Source organism: Carcharhinus amblyrhynchos, unplaced genomic scaffold (genome assembly GCF_965287045.1).
Source record: "Carcharhinus amblyrhynchos unplaced genomic scaffold, sCarAmb.v2.hapA chromosome_270, whole genome shotgun sequence".
Lineage (NCBI taxonomy): Eukaryota > Metazoa > Chordata > Chondrichthyes > Carcharhiniformes > Carcharhinidae > Carcharhinus > Carcharhinus amblyrhynchos.
The window spans coordinates 141,023-157,026 of NW_027650010.1; the positions used below are offsets into that span (position 1 = coordinate 141,023).

The 16,004-nt window shown below is 47.3% G+C and overlaps 1 protein-coding gene across 1 annotated transcript; it reads right to left on the reverse strand.

Moving 5' to 3' along the window:
- Window positions 1-1,957: 1,957 nt before the first annotated feature.
- LOC145338965 (D(2) dopamine receptor A-like) lies at window positions 1,958-15,761 on the reverse strand. Its single transcript, XM_080183373.1, has 8 exons — window positions 15,666-15,761; window positions 11,571-11,891; window positions 7,747-7,856; window positions 7,109-7,248; window positions 6,047-6,246; window positions 4,853-4,939; window positions 3,305-3,644; window positions 1,958-2,154 (listed from the first exon to the last, which is right to left on the reverse strand). The coding sequence occupies exons 1-8, from the start codon at window positions 15,759-15,761 to the stop codon at window positions 1,958-1,960; spliced, it is 1,491 nt and encodes a 496-aa protein (XP_080039499.1).
- Window positions 15,762-16,004: the final 243 nt, after the last annotated feature.

Sequence of the window (16,004 nt, forward strand, 5' to 3'; positions counted from 1 at the left end):
TACTAGTAGAGGCAGGTAGAATTTTGTCTTTTAAAAAGCATTGAGACAGTTACATGGATAAGATAGGTATAGATGGATATAGGCAAATGTGGGCAGTTGGAACTAGCTTAGTGGTTTAAAAAAAAAGGACGGCATGGACAAATTGGGCTGTAAATCTCAATGACTCGGGTTTTTAAGACAATTGACAATGGTTTCATGGTCATCAGTAGACTTTCAACCCCAGATTCGAACCTGGGTTCTCAGAACATTACCCTGGGTCTCTGGAATACAAAAAAAAAATCAGTGATAATACCACTACGCCACTGCTTAATCCAGTTAATAATAGGGAATTTGGGATATTAAGGCTGATGGTAATTTTCCGACACTAACTAATTTCTGGGACAGCTTTGCTCAAAGCAAACTCTTGTTAGGCCAGAATGAATCGTCCAGCTCAGCATGCATGACTAGTGATCATTAAAGATCCTAGCTTTCCATCACCCTCTCTATAGAGGACACATCTGTCCCCAGTGGGGACTCAGGATAATTGTGTATATTTCTCAGTCTATCCACTGCTTCGAGGTACTGTGCTTGACAAAGAGTGGATCCAGGAGAGGAAAGAGCTTACATTGCCATCAGATTAGAGTATGAAAGACAATCATTCGGTCCATTGTGTTGATGCTAGCTCTTTCAAAGAACAATTGTGCAAGTTAAAGTCATACAGTACAGAAGCAGTACAATAACACAATAGTTAGCACCGCTACCTCACAGCAGCCAGGGGCCTGAGGGTCAGTTCTAGCCTCGTGTCACTGTCTGTGTGGAGTCTGCACATTCTCCCCATGTCTCCCCATCTCTGGATGCTCCAAGTTCCTCTCAGAGTCCAAAGATGTGCAGGTTAGGTTGATTGGCCATGCTAAACTGTCAATAGCTTTAGGGTGATTAGCAGGGTAAATATATGTTTGTGGGGAGAGAGCGGCATTGTTGTTGCTGTTTTGATGGGCAGATTGGCCTCCTTCTGTACTGTGGGATTCAATGATAAGAGGTTCATCAGCCCATCAAGTTCCAGTACAATCGCTTTGCCTCCATTTTGTAAACTCCAGGAATCCATATGCTTTGTGACCACCTTATCAACTCTCAAGTTGAACAATGGCCTTGTGGCCATGTTACCGTTCTTGTAATCTGCAGACTTGAGTTCATATCCTCACTGTGGCGGAAGGGTATTAAAATTCAATTTATTAAATAGATCTGGAATTAAAAGCCAGTTCAGTAATGGTGAGCTTGGAACTATTGGTTGTAAAGAAATACCCATCTAGTTCACTAATGTCCTCTGGGTTGGGCCTACATGTGACCTACATGTCATGTAGATCTGGCCTACATGTGACTCCAGACCCACAGCAACCTGGTTGATTCTTAACTGCCTGCCCTCTGAAGTGGCCGAGAGAGAGACACTCGATTCTATTCACCTTCTCAGTGGGCAGTTAGGAATGCCCACGTCCCATGAATGAACACAAAAAAGCTGGACTTTTAGTGCCAAGGTCTCCCTGCTCACCTCCAGGTGACTCTTACATTACGTTTCCTGGTGGCAGAAGGGTCAAGAATTGAATTTGATTCTGAGGATAACATCTTGGGTGCCAGGAAAAGGGAACCTTACTGAGGAATGCAGTATCTAAACTGGGCAGTAGTTAGTGCTGGAAGGGGAGAAGAGACTTTGTATGTGAACTACACAATGCTGAGGTGTGAACACTCATCCTTTATTGTCACATTCAGAAGGGTATACCGTTCTTGGTTTCCTCCACCTTTGGCAGGAAGTGGTCACCCTGGCTTCCTGTTCTGGCAATGTGGTGACAGCAGGGAGGAGAGATATATTGTCTGGGATTCTGAAAAAGCTCGTGTCTATCGTGCGGAGACACGAGACGGCTGCGAGTTTCAGCATCTGGTCTGCTCAGCTCTCCAGTGACCTGAATTGGTCCCTGCTCCAGCGTCAGCAATGCAGGATCTTCATGAAGGCCTTGCGGAACTCCACGTTGAAGGTGGTATAGATGATGGGGTTGACAGCGCTGTTGACATACCCCAGCCAGGTGCAGGCACTGTAGAGGGCCGGCGGAATGTAGCAGCCTCGGCAGTGGACATTCAGGATGTGGGTGATGAAAAATGGCAGCCAGCAGATGATGAAGACACCTGCCAAGGACAGAGAGGAAAAGGGTTGTCAATGCATGTATGGCAACAGGGTGACCCGCAACAGGGTTCCTACCTCACTCAAAGCCCATCATCCATGTGGCAACAGGACATCCATTAATAACCTGCAGTTCCTCATGCTTTGCAAAACTTCATATTATATCCCTGGTACACAATCTTAGAATCTGGCATCATCAGTATAGAATCCAACCCTAGAACATCATGAATCCATACAACTTAGCTATTGTTCTAGATCATTGCAACACCCATGCTATTTAGCCTATTCTAGATCATTGCAGCACTACAACTTAGCCTATTGTTCTAGATCATTGCAGCACTGTTGTAACTTAGCCCTTTGTTCTAAGTCATGGCAAAGCTGCTGCAACTTAGCCTGCTGTTCTAGATCATTGTGATGCTGATGTGACTTAGCCTGTAGTCCTAGATCAGGCCTGTTGTTCTAGATCATTGCAGCACTGCTGCATCTTAGCCTGTTCGAGATCACTGCACCACTGCTGCAGCCTCATAGAATCATAGAATCCCGACAGTGCAGAAGGAGGCCATTCGGCCCATCGAATCTGCACCGACCACAATCCCACCCAGGCCCTATCCCCGTAATCGTACATATTTACCCTGCTAATTTTGCTGACACTAGGGTCAATTTAGCACGGCCAATCAGTCTAACTTGCACATCTTTGGACTTAGCATATTGTTTTAGATCATTGCAGCACTATTGCAACTTAACCTATTGTTCTAGATCATTGCAGCACTGCTGCAGCTTAGCCTATGGTTCTAGATCATTGCAGTACTGTTGCAATGTAGCCTGCTGTTTTAGATCATTGCAGCAGCATTGTAACTTAGCCAATTGTTTCAGATTACTGTGATTATGTGGAAATTAACCTACTGCTCTAATCATTGGACCATAAGGGGACCTAATATATTGTTGTGATCATATGGAACTTATCCAACTGTTCTAGATCACTCCAAGAAACAACAAATTTTGCTTATTGTTCCAGATCATTTTGAATATATGGTATATATGTGATCCAAGGTCCCTAACATTTTGTTCTAGATCAGTATGTTCCTGTAATGATCTGCCTATTGTTCTAGATCATTGTGACTCAGTGGCTATTGTTCTAGAATGTTTTAGACTAACCTAGGACAATCGCCAGCATCTGTGTTGCTTTTTTCTCCTTCTGGTGGGACAGTTTGCCCTTGGCTGCTGTTTTAACAGTTGGCGCCTGTTTCTCATCCGATACCCTCTGCACCTCAAAAGCGGCCCTCCTGAAGAAGCTCACATGGCCATCATTCCCCTGGTCCGTGGATACCTCGATGGAGGTAGGAGCCTTCCATTTGCCGGCCACCAGGCAGGAGCTGGAAGTGGTCCCAAGCTGTACGGCCAGCGGAGTCCCCGTTGGCCTTGACATCTCGGGTGGCACCACAAAGCGGACTCTCTCTGATTCTTCAGGACAAGTCATTGCTTCTCGTGCCAGCGCCTAGAACATCAAGAGAGAGAAAGTGGGTGAGACCAACACCCAAAGAGCATAGACCCGGAACGCTCACCCAAATTGCAGGAGAGGATCAGTCTAAAGATGTGTAGGTTAGGTGAATTGGCCATGGTAAAGCAAGGGGTTACAGGGATAAGGTGTGGGGGAGGGCAGTGGAGGGCCTGGATGGGATGCTCTTTCAGAGAGTGTGCAGATTCGATGGAGCTTATGTCCACCTTCTGCACTCCAGCGATTGTATGAACAAGGAAAGCATGGGATCGAGAAAGGATCATTTTCTCCAAATCTACGTTTTACTGGCACGCCCGAGGCTCGAGATAGTAGTGTGGGTAGTTAGTGGGTAGTATCCAGAGAATCATGCTGCAAAGGAGGAGACCAGCCCATCATTCCTGTGCTAGCTCTTAGATCTTTCTCTTATCCCCCTGCTCTCCTTCCCTCACATACCTGTAAATTTTCCCCCGCCAATATTTTTCCAGTTCCCCTTTTGAAAGTTCCTATTCTGTTTGCACCACCCTTCCAGACAGTGCCTTCCAGATCACAACAATTCACTGTGAAAAATAAAATTCTCATCTTCCAATCAATGGCCCCCTTCCCCCCACCCCACAACGCCCCCACCCCCCCAACGCCCCGATTCCTTTCCGATTCTCTTCACTCTGCGTCCCCTGTGGATACCAAGCCCCTTGACACTGGAAACACTTTCTCCTTATTCGCACCATCCAAATCTCCCCTCATGATTCTGAACACCTCGATTCAATCTCCCCCTTAACCTTCTATGTTCTGAAGTGAAAGATCCCAACTTCTCCCGGTCTCTCCATGGAAGTGAAGAGAATTGTGGTATTTTCCAGTGGAAAGGGATCAGTCATTAGTACTGTGTACAGCAGGAGTGAATGGGAAGGGGTTTGATCCATTGGGATTGTGTACAGTGGGAGTGAATGGGAAGGAGTTTGATCCATTGGGATTGTGTACAGTGGGAGTGAGTAGGAAGGGATTCGATCCATTGGGATTGTGTACAGTGGGAGTGAATGGGAAGGGGTTTGATCCATTGGGATTGTGTACAGTGGGAGTGAATGGGAAGGAATTTGATCCATTGGGATTGTGTACAGTGGGAGTGAATTGGAAGGGATTCGATCCATTGGATTAGGATTTGAACCAAGAATGTTGATCATCTTGGAGAATTCGGAAGTCTCCAAGCTTCTTACCAGCTTCTTTTTACTCGTACTGGTGCTCCCATTTGATTGGACGACTAAAGTGCAAAGTTTGACATCTTCAGGATGTGTGCACTTATTCTGAAATAGATTAAAATAAAATAATGGATTGACTGACCCTGTTAACAGTGCAGGCGCAAATCCGGAGACAAAGCCCTCATATTGCACTTAGAATCCCAATGGAGTGATTATCCATTAAATAAGACAAAATAATCCTTTTGGAGTTACTAATATAAAGGGTTGCTTTTCTTTTTCGTTCTGAGGTTGTGGTCTCTGTTATTTGGTTCAGCATGCATTGCCCATCCCTAATTGCCCCTTGAGAAAGTGGTGGTGAGCTGCCATATTGAACCTGCTGCAGTTCCTGGGGTGCAGATACACCCACAGTGCTGTTAGACAGGGAGTCTCAGGATTTTAATCTAGTGACAGTGAAGGTGATGCCATTGAATGTCAAGGAGATGTTCAGATCGTCTCTGTTATTGGAGATGGTCATTGGCTGGCAGGATAATGATTTTGGCTGGAATTTTACTGCCCTGCTCACCACGGGAATGGGAGCAGGTGAGGGGCAGACAATAGGAAGGTTTGTTAACCTCAGTTGGGATTTTACGGTTTCAGGGCGAGCAAGGATGTAAAATCCCATCTCACATGACTCTTACAAGTTCCGAGTCTCACCTGGAGAATGACAGATAACTGCTTCTCTCCAAAACACAATGTTTCAACTTCCTGTATATAAAGAAACTATTTCAACATCCCAATGCCCCATCAAACACTCTCAGGACGGGGTTAGATACAGAATAAAGCTCCCTCTACACTGTCTCTATCAAACACTCTCAGGGCAGGTGCAGCACAAGGTTGGGTACAGAGTAAAGGTCCCTCTACACTGTCCCCATCAAACACTCCCAGAGCAGATTCTCTGAGATTTGCTGTAACATTCACTCCACACTCTCAAATCTATCACCTCCTTTCAATCCCAACTTGCTGTACTGATGTGCGATCATGTATTCCCTTGAATGATGGGTTGAAAGCAAATCAATGTGCAATGGACACAAATCCAATACAAAATGGACGGAAGCCACCCGAACCCCTGTCCAACTGATTTAATTGCGTTGTCCAGAGGTGAAAGGTCAATCGCTAACAACCTCTTAATACTGCGCCCTATCCACACATCATTTTAATGTCTGTCCCTCTGACCTTTATGGGTGGCATGGTTTCCTGCTCCATAGCAACGCTGATTTTCTTAGCAGCCACGCGCTTCCGTCTCCGTCTCAACACTGCGTAGATCTGGACATAAACTAACAGCGTCACAATGAAGGGAACGTAGAAGGAGACAATAGAGGAATATAGGACGAAAGAAGGGTTCACAATGGCACAGATGGTCTCATCTCTTTTATCTGTAACAGGACAGAACAATATCCATAATGACACACAATTGTTATTGAGTCACTGGAGGGGTTCTAACTAAAGGTGATCAAAGAGGTTACTCAGCTCATAACAATCAGGAATGAGCCAACAGGTTGGGATTCTTTTCTTTGGAAAAGAGAAGGCTGAGGGAATGACCTGATCGAAGTCCTTAAAATCCTGAAAGAGATTTTGCTCAGGTCAACGTGGAGAAGGTGTTTCCACTTGTGGGGGAGAGACCAGAACTTAGTGGATATCGATACGCAACAGTCGCTAATAAATCCGATTGGGGAATTCAGGAGAAATTTCTTTACCCAGAGTGGGGAAAATGTGGGACTAGCTCCCCTTGGGAGTGGGGAGAATGTGGGACTCACTGTCACAGGGAGTGGGAAGAATGTGGATCTCGATCCCACGGGGAGTGGGGAGAACATGGGACTTGTTCTGATGGGGAGTGGGGAGAATGTGGGACTCGCTCCCACAGGAAGTAGGGGGAATGTAGGACTCTCTGCCACAGTGGGGCCGGGGGGGGGGGGGGGGGGGGGGCGGGGTGGGGGTGGTGGTGTTAGGGAGAATGTGGGAGTCGCTCCCACAGGGAGTAGGGAGAATGTGGGACTCACTCCCAGGGGAGTGGGGAGAATGTGGGACTCGCTCCCACGGGGAGTGGGGAGAACGTGGGACCCAGTCCCACGGGGATTGGGAAAATATGGGACTCCTTCCCACGGGGAGTGGAAGAATATGGGACTTGCTCCCATGGGGAGTGGGAAAATGTGGGACTCGCTCCCACAGGGAGTGGGAAAATGTGGGACTGTGGTGAGAAACTTCATGTCTCCTTTACCTCACTGGTCTGCCACTTACCCGGTTGGTTTTTCAGCCCAAAGAGCAGCGGGCAGGAGATGGCAAACGACAGCACCCAGACTGTGGTTATCATCACAGTGACTCTTCGTCTCGAGCTGTAGCGAGTATTATAGAGCATTGGCATTGCGACTGCTGTGTACCTGCCAGGGGAACACACGCAGAGGGGTGGGAGGGAGGGCGAAACAAGAAACAGGTTAGAGCTGCCAGAGCAAACTGTATAGTCCTTAACAACCCCAGAACAGACAATGAGTAAAGCCAAGGGAAGAAGGGTCAATGGACCAAGTGGTTTCCTCCTAGCCCAAAGTTCCTGTGACCCTGGCAACCAATGGAAGTTGGAATAGAGGTGAACCAATCCAAAAGCAGGGATGCGGTGCTCCCTGGAACGATCAGGCAACCTGAGTTACAGCAGTGGGAGGAGGCTATTCAGTCCTATCCCACTATTTTGTAAAATTGATGTAGGTGTACTGCCTCAATTCGATGTTCCTGCCCTTTTGTTTAGTGTCCATAAACCTCGCAATCTCGGTCTTAAATATACTCAGTGATGGAGTATCCATTCTGGGTGAGAAGATTCCAAAGATTCATGACCTAATGAGTGAAGATATATCTCCTGATCCCAGTCCAAAACAGCCTCTGGTTACCTGTCGATGCTGATGGCGCAGAGGTTGAGGATACTGGCCGTGCACAACATCACATCCAAAGTCACAAAAATATCACAGTGAATCCAACTGAACTGCCACTCGCCCACCACCTACAATCAGAGGAGAGCAGAAACAAACATCAGCATCGGGGCCCATCGCGACTGCCCTTCAAACTCAACCCCCTCGCACCGTACAACCATCCTGGCACCCCCTGCAGCTCAGGATAAACAATCTGCATCTCAACAGGACTTGCCACATCGGTTAGAGCTCAAACATTACTGTTTCTCTCTGCACAGATCTAGTGGCGGGGGGGGGGGGGTGGGGGGGTGGGTGGTGTGATTTCCACCATTTTCTGCCCTTCTGCCAGATTGCCAACCTCCACACTATTTCCTTCTTTCACTCTGAGGTCTCTCACAAGAGGGAAGCACAAGATAATTCAGAGCAGTGGGTTCAAAGATATTTTCTTAAGCAATCAACTTGGTGAGGGAAATTTGGGGCCATGCTAAATTCTCCCTGTGTATAAAAACAGGCGCTGGAGTGTGGCAGCCAGGAAATATTCACAGTAACTTTATTACAGTGTTAACATAAGCCTACTTGTGACACTGATAAATAAGCTTAACTATATCTGTAACCTTCTCCAGCCCCTACAACCCTCCTTATCTCTGTAACCTCCTCCAGTCCCTACAACCCTCCCTAATAAAGACCATCTAGACTCGAAACGTCAGCTCTTTTCTCTCCTTACAGATGCTGCCAGATCTGCTGAAACTTTCCAGCATTTTCTCTTTTAGTTCCAGCTCCTACAATCCTCCCTTTCTCTGTAACCTCCTGCAGCCCTACAACCCTCCCTATCTCTGTAAACTTCTCCAGCCCCTACAACCCTCCGGGATCTCTGTGCTCTCCCAATTCCGGCCTCTTGAGCATTCACCAATTCCCATTGCTCCACCAATGGCGACCTTGCCTTCAGCTGCCTGGAGGGTCCTAAACTCTGGAATTTCCTCCCTAAACCTCCACCTCTCCCTCCCTCTCTCTCTCTATCTCTATCTCTCTCCCTCTGTCTCTATCTTCCTCCCTCTGTCTCTCTCTCTGCCTCCGTCTCTGTCTTTCTCTCTCTCTCCCCCCCTCTATCTCTCTGTCTGTCTCTCTCTATCTCTCCCTCTGCCTCTCTCTCTCTGTCTCTCCCCCCTCAAGCTCTCTCTCTCTCTGTTTGTTTGTCTCTCTTGCCCCTCCTTTAAAATGTTCCTTAAAAACAGACCTCTTTACCTGAATATTCGCTCACCCTGTCCCTGAAACATCCTGTGTCTCAGGGTCAAATAGTGTTTTGTAAATTGCTGCTGTGAAGGGAGCAGGGACCTTTGATCATTAGATCGAAGGAACGATACTAAAATCTTGTTGAAATTCTAATCTCTTCACTATTAACAGATTTATACTCACTGCTCTTTGTATGTCACAAGTAAGTTATCAATTCAAGTCAGATCGGAAGCCTAGGCATTTGCACATTATGAACATGAAAATCCGCTGAGAGAACGTGTTCATTTCAGTATCTCTCAAATAAGATCCTCGTAATAATCTTCTATTGAGAAACTAACACTCATACAGCAGTGACATTCATCAAACCTAGAGAACATTGACTTAACACATGGGTCGTTTTTATGTATTTGTAACTGTGGCACACAGAAATATTACATCTTTATTGGGAAGGGTATAAAACGCATAAATAAGTAGCTCAGGCTGAGTTTCGAAATGAGGAGTGTTCCAAGAGATTAAACACACGTTGACAATCTAGCTAAAATGAAATATAAATTCACTTGACAAGAACTACAGCAGAGAATATCACAGTCACTCTCATTTCCTGCTGAACTAATGAAGGTATTGTGGAAATCCCCTAGTCGCCACAGTTCGGTGCCTGTTCGGGTTCACTGTGGGAGATTTTAGCATAGCCAATGCACCTAATCAGCACATCTTTGGAGCATGGGAAGAAACCGGAGCACCCGGAGGAAACGCAAGCAGAAACGCAGAAAGCATGCAAACTCCACACAGTGACTCAAGCGAGGAATTGAATCCAGGCCCCTGGCGCTGTGAGGTAGCGGTGATGACCACTGTAACACCATGACTGTGGGAGGAAATCGGAGTGCCTGTAGGAAACCCACAGTCATGGGGAGTAATTGGATGATATTGAATGAATATTTTATCATTTGTGACCCCGTCGTGTTCAGCCGCAATAATGTTTGGTCTTTTTTATTTGCAGTGCTAATGAAAACAATTGAGAGCTCCTACAACTCTCCCTAAGTCTATAACCTCCTCCAGCCCTACACCCCTCCCTATCTCTGTAACCTCCTCCAGCCCCTACAAGCCTCACTATCTCTGTAACCTCCTCCATCCCCTACAACTCTCCCTATCTGTGTAACCTCCTCCAGCCCCTACACCCCTCCCTATCTCTGTAACCTCTTCCAGCCCCTATAACCTCGCTATCTCTGTAACCTCCTCCAGCACCTACACCCCTCTCTATCTCTGTAACCTCCTCCAGCAGTGGGCAAGACTGGGGGTTAATCAGTAACCTTTTGAAAGATGCCTTTGACTTGATTTTCTTCTCTACGACCTGGGGATCAGTGGGCTGGGCTCATCCTTAATTGCCGCTTGAATTGAGTGTCTCGCTCAGACAGTATAAAGGGACAATTGAAAGTCAACCACATTGCTGTGACTCTGGAGTCACCTATAGGCCAGACCAGGTAAGGATGGCAGATTTCTTTCCCGGAAGGGCATTACTGAACCAGTTGGTTTTTCAGACAATCAAAGATAGTTTCATGGTTTTCGTTACCAATACTGGTTTTCAATTCCAAATTTTATTACTGTATTTAAATTCCACCAGTTGCCATGGTGGGATTTGAATCTAGATCCTCACAGCATTAGCCTGGGCCTCTGGATTATGAATCCTCTGACATTATCACTATGCCACTGTCTACCCATTCGATGGGCTGAATGGCCTGTCCTGATCCCTAATGCACTGAGTGCAATTGGGTTTCCATAGAATCTCTCCAGTACAGAAGGAGGCCATTTGGCCTATCGAGACTGATCTGTTCCTCTGAAAGAGCACTCTGCCAAGGCCATCTTTGTACACTAAGGGATCATTTTTAGCATGGCCAATCCATTAACCTTGCATATCTTTAGACACTTGGGGGTAATTACCTTGGCCAATTCACCTAACCTACACATCTTTGGCCATTCTAAATTGCCGTTTACTGTCCAAAGATGTGCAGCTCAGCTGGACTGGCCATGGTAATTGCCCCTGAGTGTCCAAAGATGTGTAGATTAAGTGGATTGGACATTCAGGGGCAATTCACCATGACTGATCCACCCAACCTACACATCTTTGAACACTAAGGAGAAATTTATCATGGCCAATCCACCCAACTTGCACATCTTTGGACACTAAGGGGCAATTTAGCATGGCCAATCCACCTAACCTACACATTATTGGATTGTGGGACGAAACCGGACCACCCGGAGGAAACCTATGCCGACGTGAGGAGAACGTGCAGACTCCACACAGACAGTGATCCAAGTCTGAATTGAACCCAAGTACCTGGCACTGTGAGGCCATGGTGCTAATCACTGTGCCAAATTGTGCTGGTCGTCAATAGCCATGACCTGGTAACTTAACCAATGGCAGGAAGTGAGACCTTTTTCCAGATGTGACTGAGAAGCAAACATCTGGCTCTAGCTGTTGGAGTAGTTGGGGGTTGGCATACTAGGTAGGCAACTATGAGGTCCAGCGCCATTTGGGACCCTCTGGCCTGTCGCTGAACAGACCAAGCTAGCGGTTTTACCTCCAGATAGACGACCCATGGCATCACCAGTGTGGCCACCAGCAGGTCTGCCACTGCCAGGCTGACAATGAGGTAGTTGGTGGTGGTCTGCAAGGCCTTTTCCCGGGACACCGCCATGCACACCAGCACGTTGCCAAACACTACCACCACAATCAGGAGACTGAGCACTGCCGCGTAGTAATTATAACGCAGCCGCCACTGCTCACTGGTCCCATTGCTCCATGAGTCCGGCTCACCCACCCGCGAGGCATTCACGGCTGTCACTACCACACCCGGAACAGCCATTGGCCACAACCTCTGAACTTCAGCCTCCTCGGGCACCTGCAGAGGAAAGAAAGCAAGATTTAACTCCCGGGGAGTGGGGAAAAGGCTCCACACTGCCTGACACTCCAGACACCCAGAGGAAACGGGGCAGTGATAGCCATAAGAACAACCAATTACATTCATTTGGCACCTTTAGCAGGACACAGCATGCTTCACAGGATCTTAGTGACATCCAACACCGAGACACCTAAGGAGATATGAGAGCCAGTAACTCGTTCAAAGAGGTCAGATTGTAAGGAGTGTTGTAGAGGAAAAGAGAGCGAGACACACAGAGAGACAAACTGAGAGAGAGAGAGATAGACACAGAGAGAGACAGACAGAGAGAAACAGAGAAACAGACACAGAGTGAGTGTGAGAGAGAGACAGAGAGAGAAACAGAAAGGGGGGGAGACAGAGAGAGAGGGAGGGAGATAGAGAGATAGTGAGACTGAGACTGACAGTGACAGAGATAGAGAAAGAGAGACAGAGTGAGTGAGGGAGGTGGAGGGGTTTAGAGAGGAAATTCTGGAGCTTAGGGTCCCCTAGGCAGCTGATGGCCAATGTTGGAGCATTGGGAATTGGAGGATGCTCAAGAGGCTGGAATTGGAGGGACGGGTTAAACCAAGCAATCTGCCCATTAACCTCCTTGCAGTTAAGTAGCGGAGATCCCGCCGTGTTCAATCCGGCTCCCATGCTTGGTACATTGGAAGGGCAGCACTTTGACAGTTGATTATTTGTTATCAAACACTTTTGGACTTGGGTATCAATGTTGCTTAAACACTATCTCTGAATCCAATAATAAAAATAATGGCCACCTAAGGTGTCATAATCAGATGTTCAATGGTAACAATCTGATTCCATAACAACTGTCTCATAAAGACATTTATTAAATCAGTAAAGCTCCTCATAGATCAAGCATCGTGCGTGGACTTTTTACAATCACTAAGCAATTCACCTGCGAGATGTGTGTTCACAATGCTTTGAGGAGATAATTATATGAAATCTATCAGCCATGATATGAACTATACCATCACAGTCCCCCAGACTATTAACTCCTTCAGTGTGCCTTGGCAGGGTTGCACATGAAATTACTGAATGAATAATCCCAAAGTCCAGAACTCACCACCTCACCACTCTCAAGATAGATAGTTGTTGGAGGGGGAGGGGGGGGGTGGGGTGGTGGTGGTGGCAGGTAGTGTGGAATGGGGAGAGAAGGAAAGATGGAGACTGAGTGGAAGAGAGGGAGGAAGCATGGGGGTGAGAGAGAGGGAAAGGGAAAAAGAGAGTGAGAGGGAAAGAGAGAGGGCAGTGAGAAAGCAGGATAGAGGGAGGAAAGTGAGTGAGAAGAGAAAGAGAAGAGGCAGGGAGAGAGAGCAAGAGTAAGAGAGACAGAATCTGAGAGACAGATGGAGAGACAGAGATTCAGAGAGAGTCAGAATGAGACAGAGTGACAGATACAGTGAGACAGAGAGAGACAGTGGGGGAGAGAGAGATGGTGAGACAGAGAGAGACAAATAGAGAGAGAAAAGATAGAGAAAGAAATATATAGAGAGAGATACAGTGAGCTGAGACAGAGAGGGAGACACAGCGAGAGATTGAGGGAGAGTGAAAGACAGAGAGAGACAGTGAGACAGAGAGGGAGAGACAGCGAGAGATTGAGGGAGAGTGAAACAGAGAGAGACAGAAGAGGGAGAGAAAACGTCTGTGTGGAGTCTGCACTTTTTGCCTGTGTTTGTGTGGGTTCCCTCTGGATGCTCCAGTTTTCTCCAATGGTGTGCGGATTAGGTGGATTGGGCATGCTAAATTGTCCCTAAGTGCCAGGGGAACTAGCTAGGGTAAATGATTGGGATATGGGGTAGGGCCTGGATGGGATTGTGGCTGGTGCAGAGTTGATAGGCCAAATGGCCTCCTTCTGCATTGTAGTGATCCTGTGATTCTCCCAACTCCCTGTGGGAGTGAGTCCCACATTCTCCCCACTCCCTGTAGGAACGAGTCCTCCGTTCTCCCCACTTACCATGAGAGTGAGTTCCACATTCTCCCTACTCCTCCTGGGAACAAGTCCCACATTCTCTCCACTCCCTATGGGAGTGAGTCCCATATTCTCCCCACTTCCTATAGAACGAGTCATCTGTTCTCCCCACTTCCCATGGGAGCGAGTCCCACATTCATTCCACTCCCTGTGGGAGTGAGTCCCACATTCTCCCCACTCCCTGTAGGAACGAGCCCTCCGTTCTCCCCACTTACCATGGGAGCGAGTCCCACATTCTCCCCACTCCCCCTAGGAATAAGTCTCACATTCTCTCCACTCCCCATGGGAGTGAGTCCCACATTCTCCCCACTACCTGTTGGAGCAAGTCCCACATTCTCCCCACTCCCCGTTGGGAGAAAGTTCCACATTTTCCCCACTCCCTGTGGGAGCGAGTTCCACGTTTTCCTCACTCTCTGCGTAAAGAAATTTCTCCTGAATTCCCCATTGGATTTATTAGTAACTGTCGCATATCGATGGCCTTTAGTTCTGGTCTCTCAACCACAAGCGGAAACATCTTCTCTACATTGACCCTATCAAAACCCCTTTCATTGTTTTAAAGACCTCGTACAGGTCACTCCCTCAGTATTTTCTAGAGAAAAGTCCTAGCATGTTCAATCTTTCCTGATCGTTACAACCTCCTAGTTATGGAATCATTTTTGTAAATGCTTCTTCATCAGCGTGTTTTATAACATGGAGAGCAGAATTGTGCGTGGTGCTGCTCAAAGCAGGTTGAAAAGACTTTGTTATTCAATTCTATCCATCCTGAACTGAAACTGAGTATTTATTACTACATTAAATACCTCCATCTCCTGTCATTACTTTTAACAAACACTGTTCCACTCCCATTTATTCACTCTGATAAATTGGTGCTGAATACCATGTCACACACTCACTCTGCCTCAGAATCGAGTATCCGCTCACGATTCTCCCTCCAATCCTGTCCTCTCCACACGAGGCGAGAATCTCACTCCAGCAGAGACGTTGTTGCGTGTTCACAGATTTCAGTGTGCTGTCTGTATCGAACTCTCAGCACAGCTTCTCTCCCTCTCCCACACAGTCCGTGAGCTGCTCTCAACATCACCCCCTCTCCTGACAGCCCGATAGTCACTCTGACATTAAACCAGTCACCCAATCAGATTGAAACTCGACAGACTGGGAATGAATCCATCCCGCTAACCATTGCTATCCAGGGGAGGGGTTAAGTGTTGAAGGAGTCCCGCCCCTGGCTTCACACTCATCCGTCACCTGCCTCTTAGCAACAGGTACAGATTGAGAGTGGAATCGGCTAAACAGGAGAGAGATTATATTCACCAAATCCCTATAGTGCAGGAGACCATTCAGCCCATTGGGTCTGCACCAACTCCCCAAAAAGCATTTTACCCACACCCTCCTCTGCCCTATCCCTGTTCAGTTAGTGTGGCCAATCCACCTAGCCTGCACATCCTTGGCCACTAAGGGGCAATTTAGCATGGTCAATCCACCCAACCTACATCTTTGGGCACTAAGGGAGAATTTAACGTGGTCAATGCACCTAACCTGCACATCTTTGAACTGTGGGAGGAAACCCATGTGGATAATATGCAAACTCCACACAGTGACCCAAGCTGGGAATTGAACCTGGTCCCTGGTTCTGTAATGCAGCTGTGTTAATTATGCCAATTATTTTGAATCTGTGAGGCCCTCATCTTTGATTTTTTTGTCAGTGGGACCTGTTTCGATCCATTCTGTCCCAGAACACCCCCCCACCTAATCATCTTGAACACCTGTCGCATCTCCTTCTCGGTCTTCGCTTCTCCCAGGAATACAGTAACCAGCTTCTCCAGTCTGCACTCGCTGAAGTCCATCATCCCTGGAACCATTCTGGTGAATCTTTTCTGCACCCTCTCCAACACTTTGACACCAAGATGCAGGAGCTGGACACCACACGTCAGCTGAGGCCGAAATGGTGTCTTCTATAAGTTCAACACCGCCCTCCTTGCTGTGAGGGGTTCAGAGGATGAGCAGCAGCTGGGGCACAGGAAGAAGGTTCTAGAAGGGTGGTTACAAATAGGAGGTAGAGAGTCGGAGATGTGTGACACTCCTGGGTCAATTCAACAATGTCC

Coding starts and splice junctions, on each gene's coding strand:
- LOC145338965 (XM_080183373.1), bottom strand. CDS start 15,761: ATGGTTCCAGGGATGATGGACTTCAGCGAGTGCAGACTGGAGAAGCTG. Junction 4,940..6,046: donor AAACCATGCCACCCATAAAG/GTCAGAGGGACA, acceptor AATCTATTTCAG/AATAAGTGCACACATCCTGA. Junction 3,645..4,852: donor GTACGAGTAAAAAGAAGCTG/GTAAGAAGCTTG, acceptor TTGATGTTCTAG/GCGCTGGCACGAGAAGCAAT.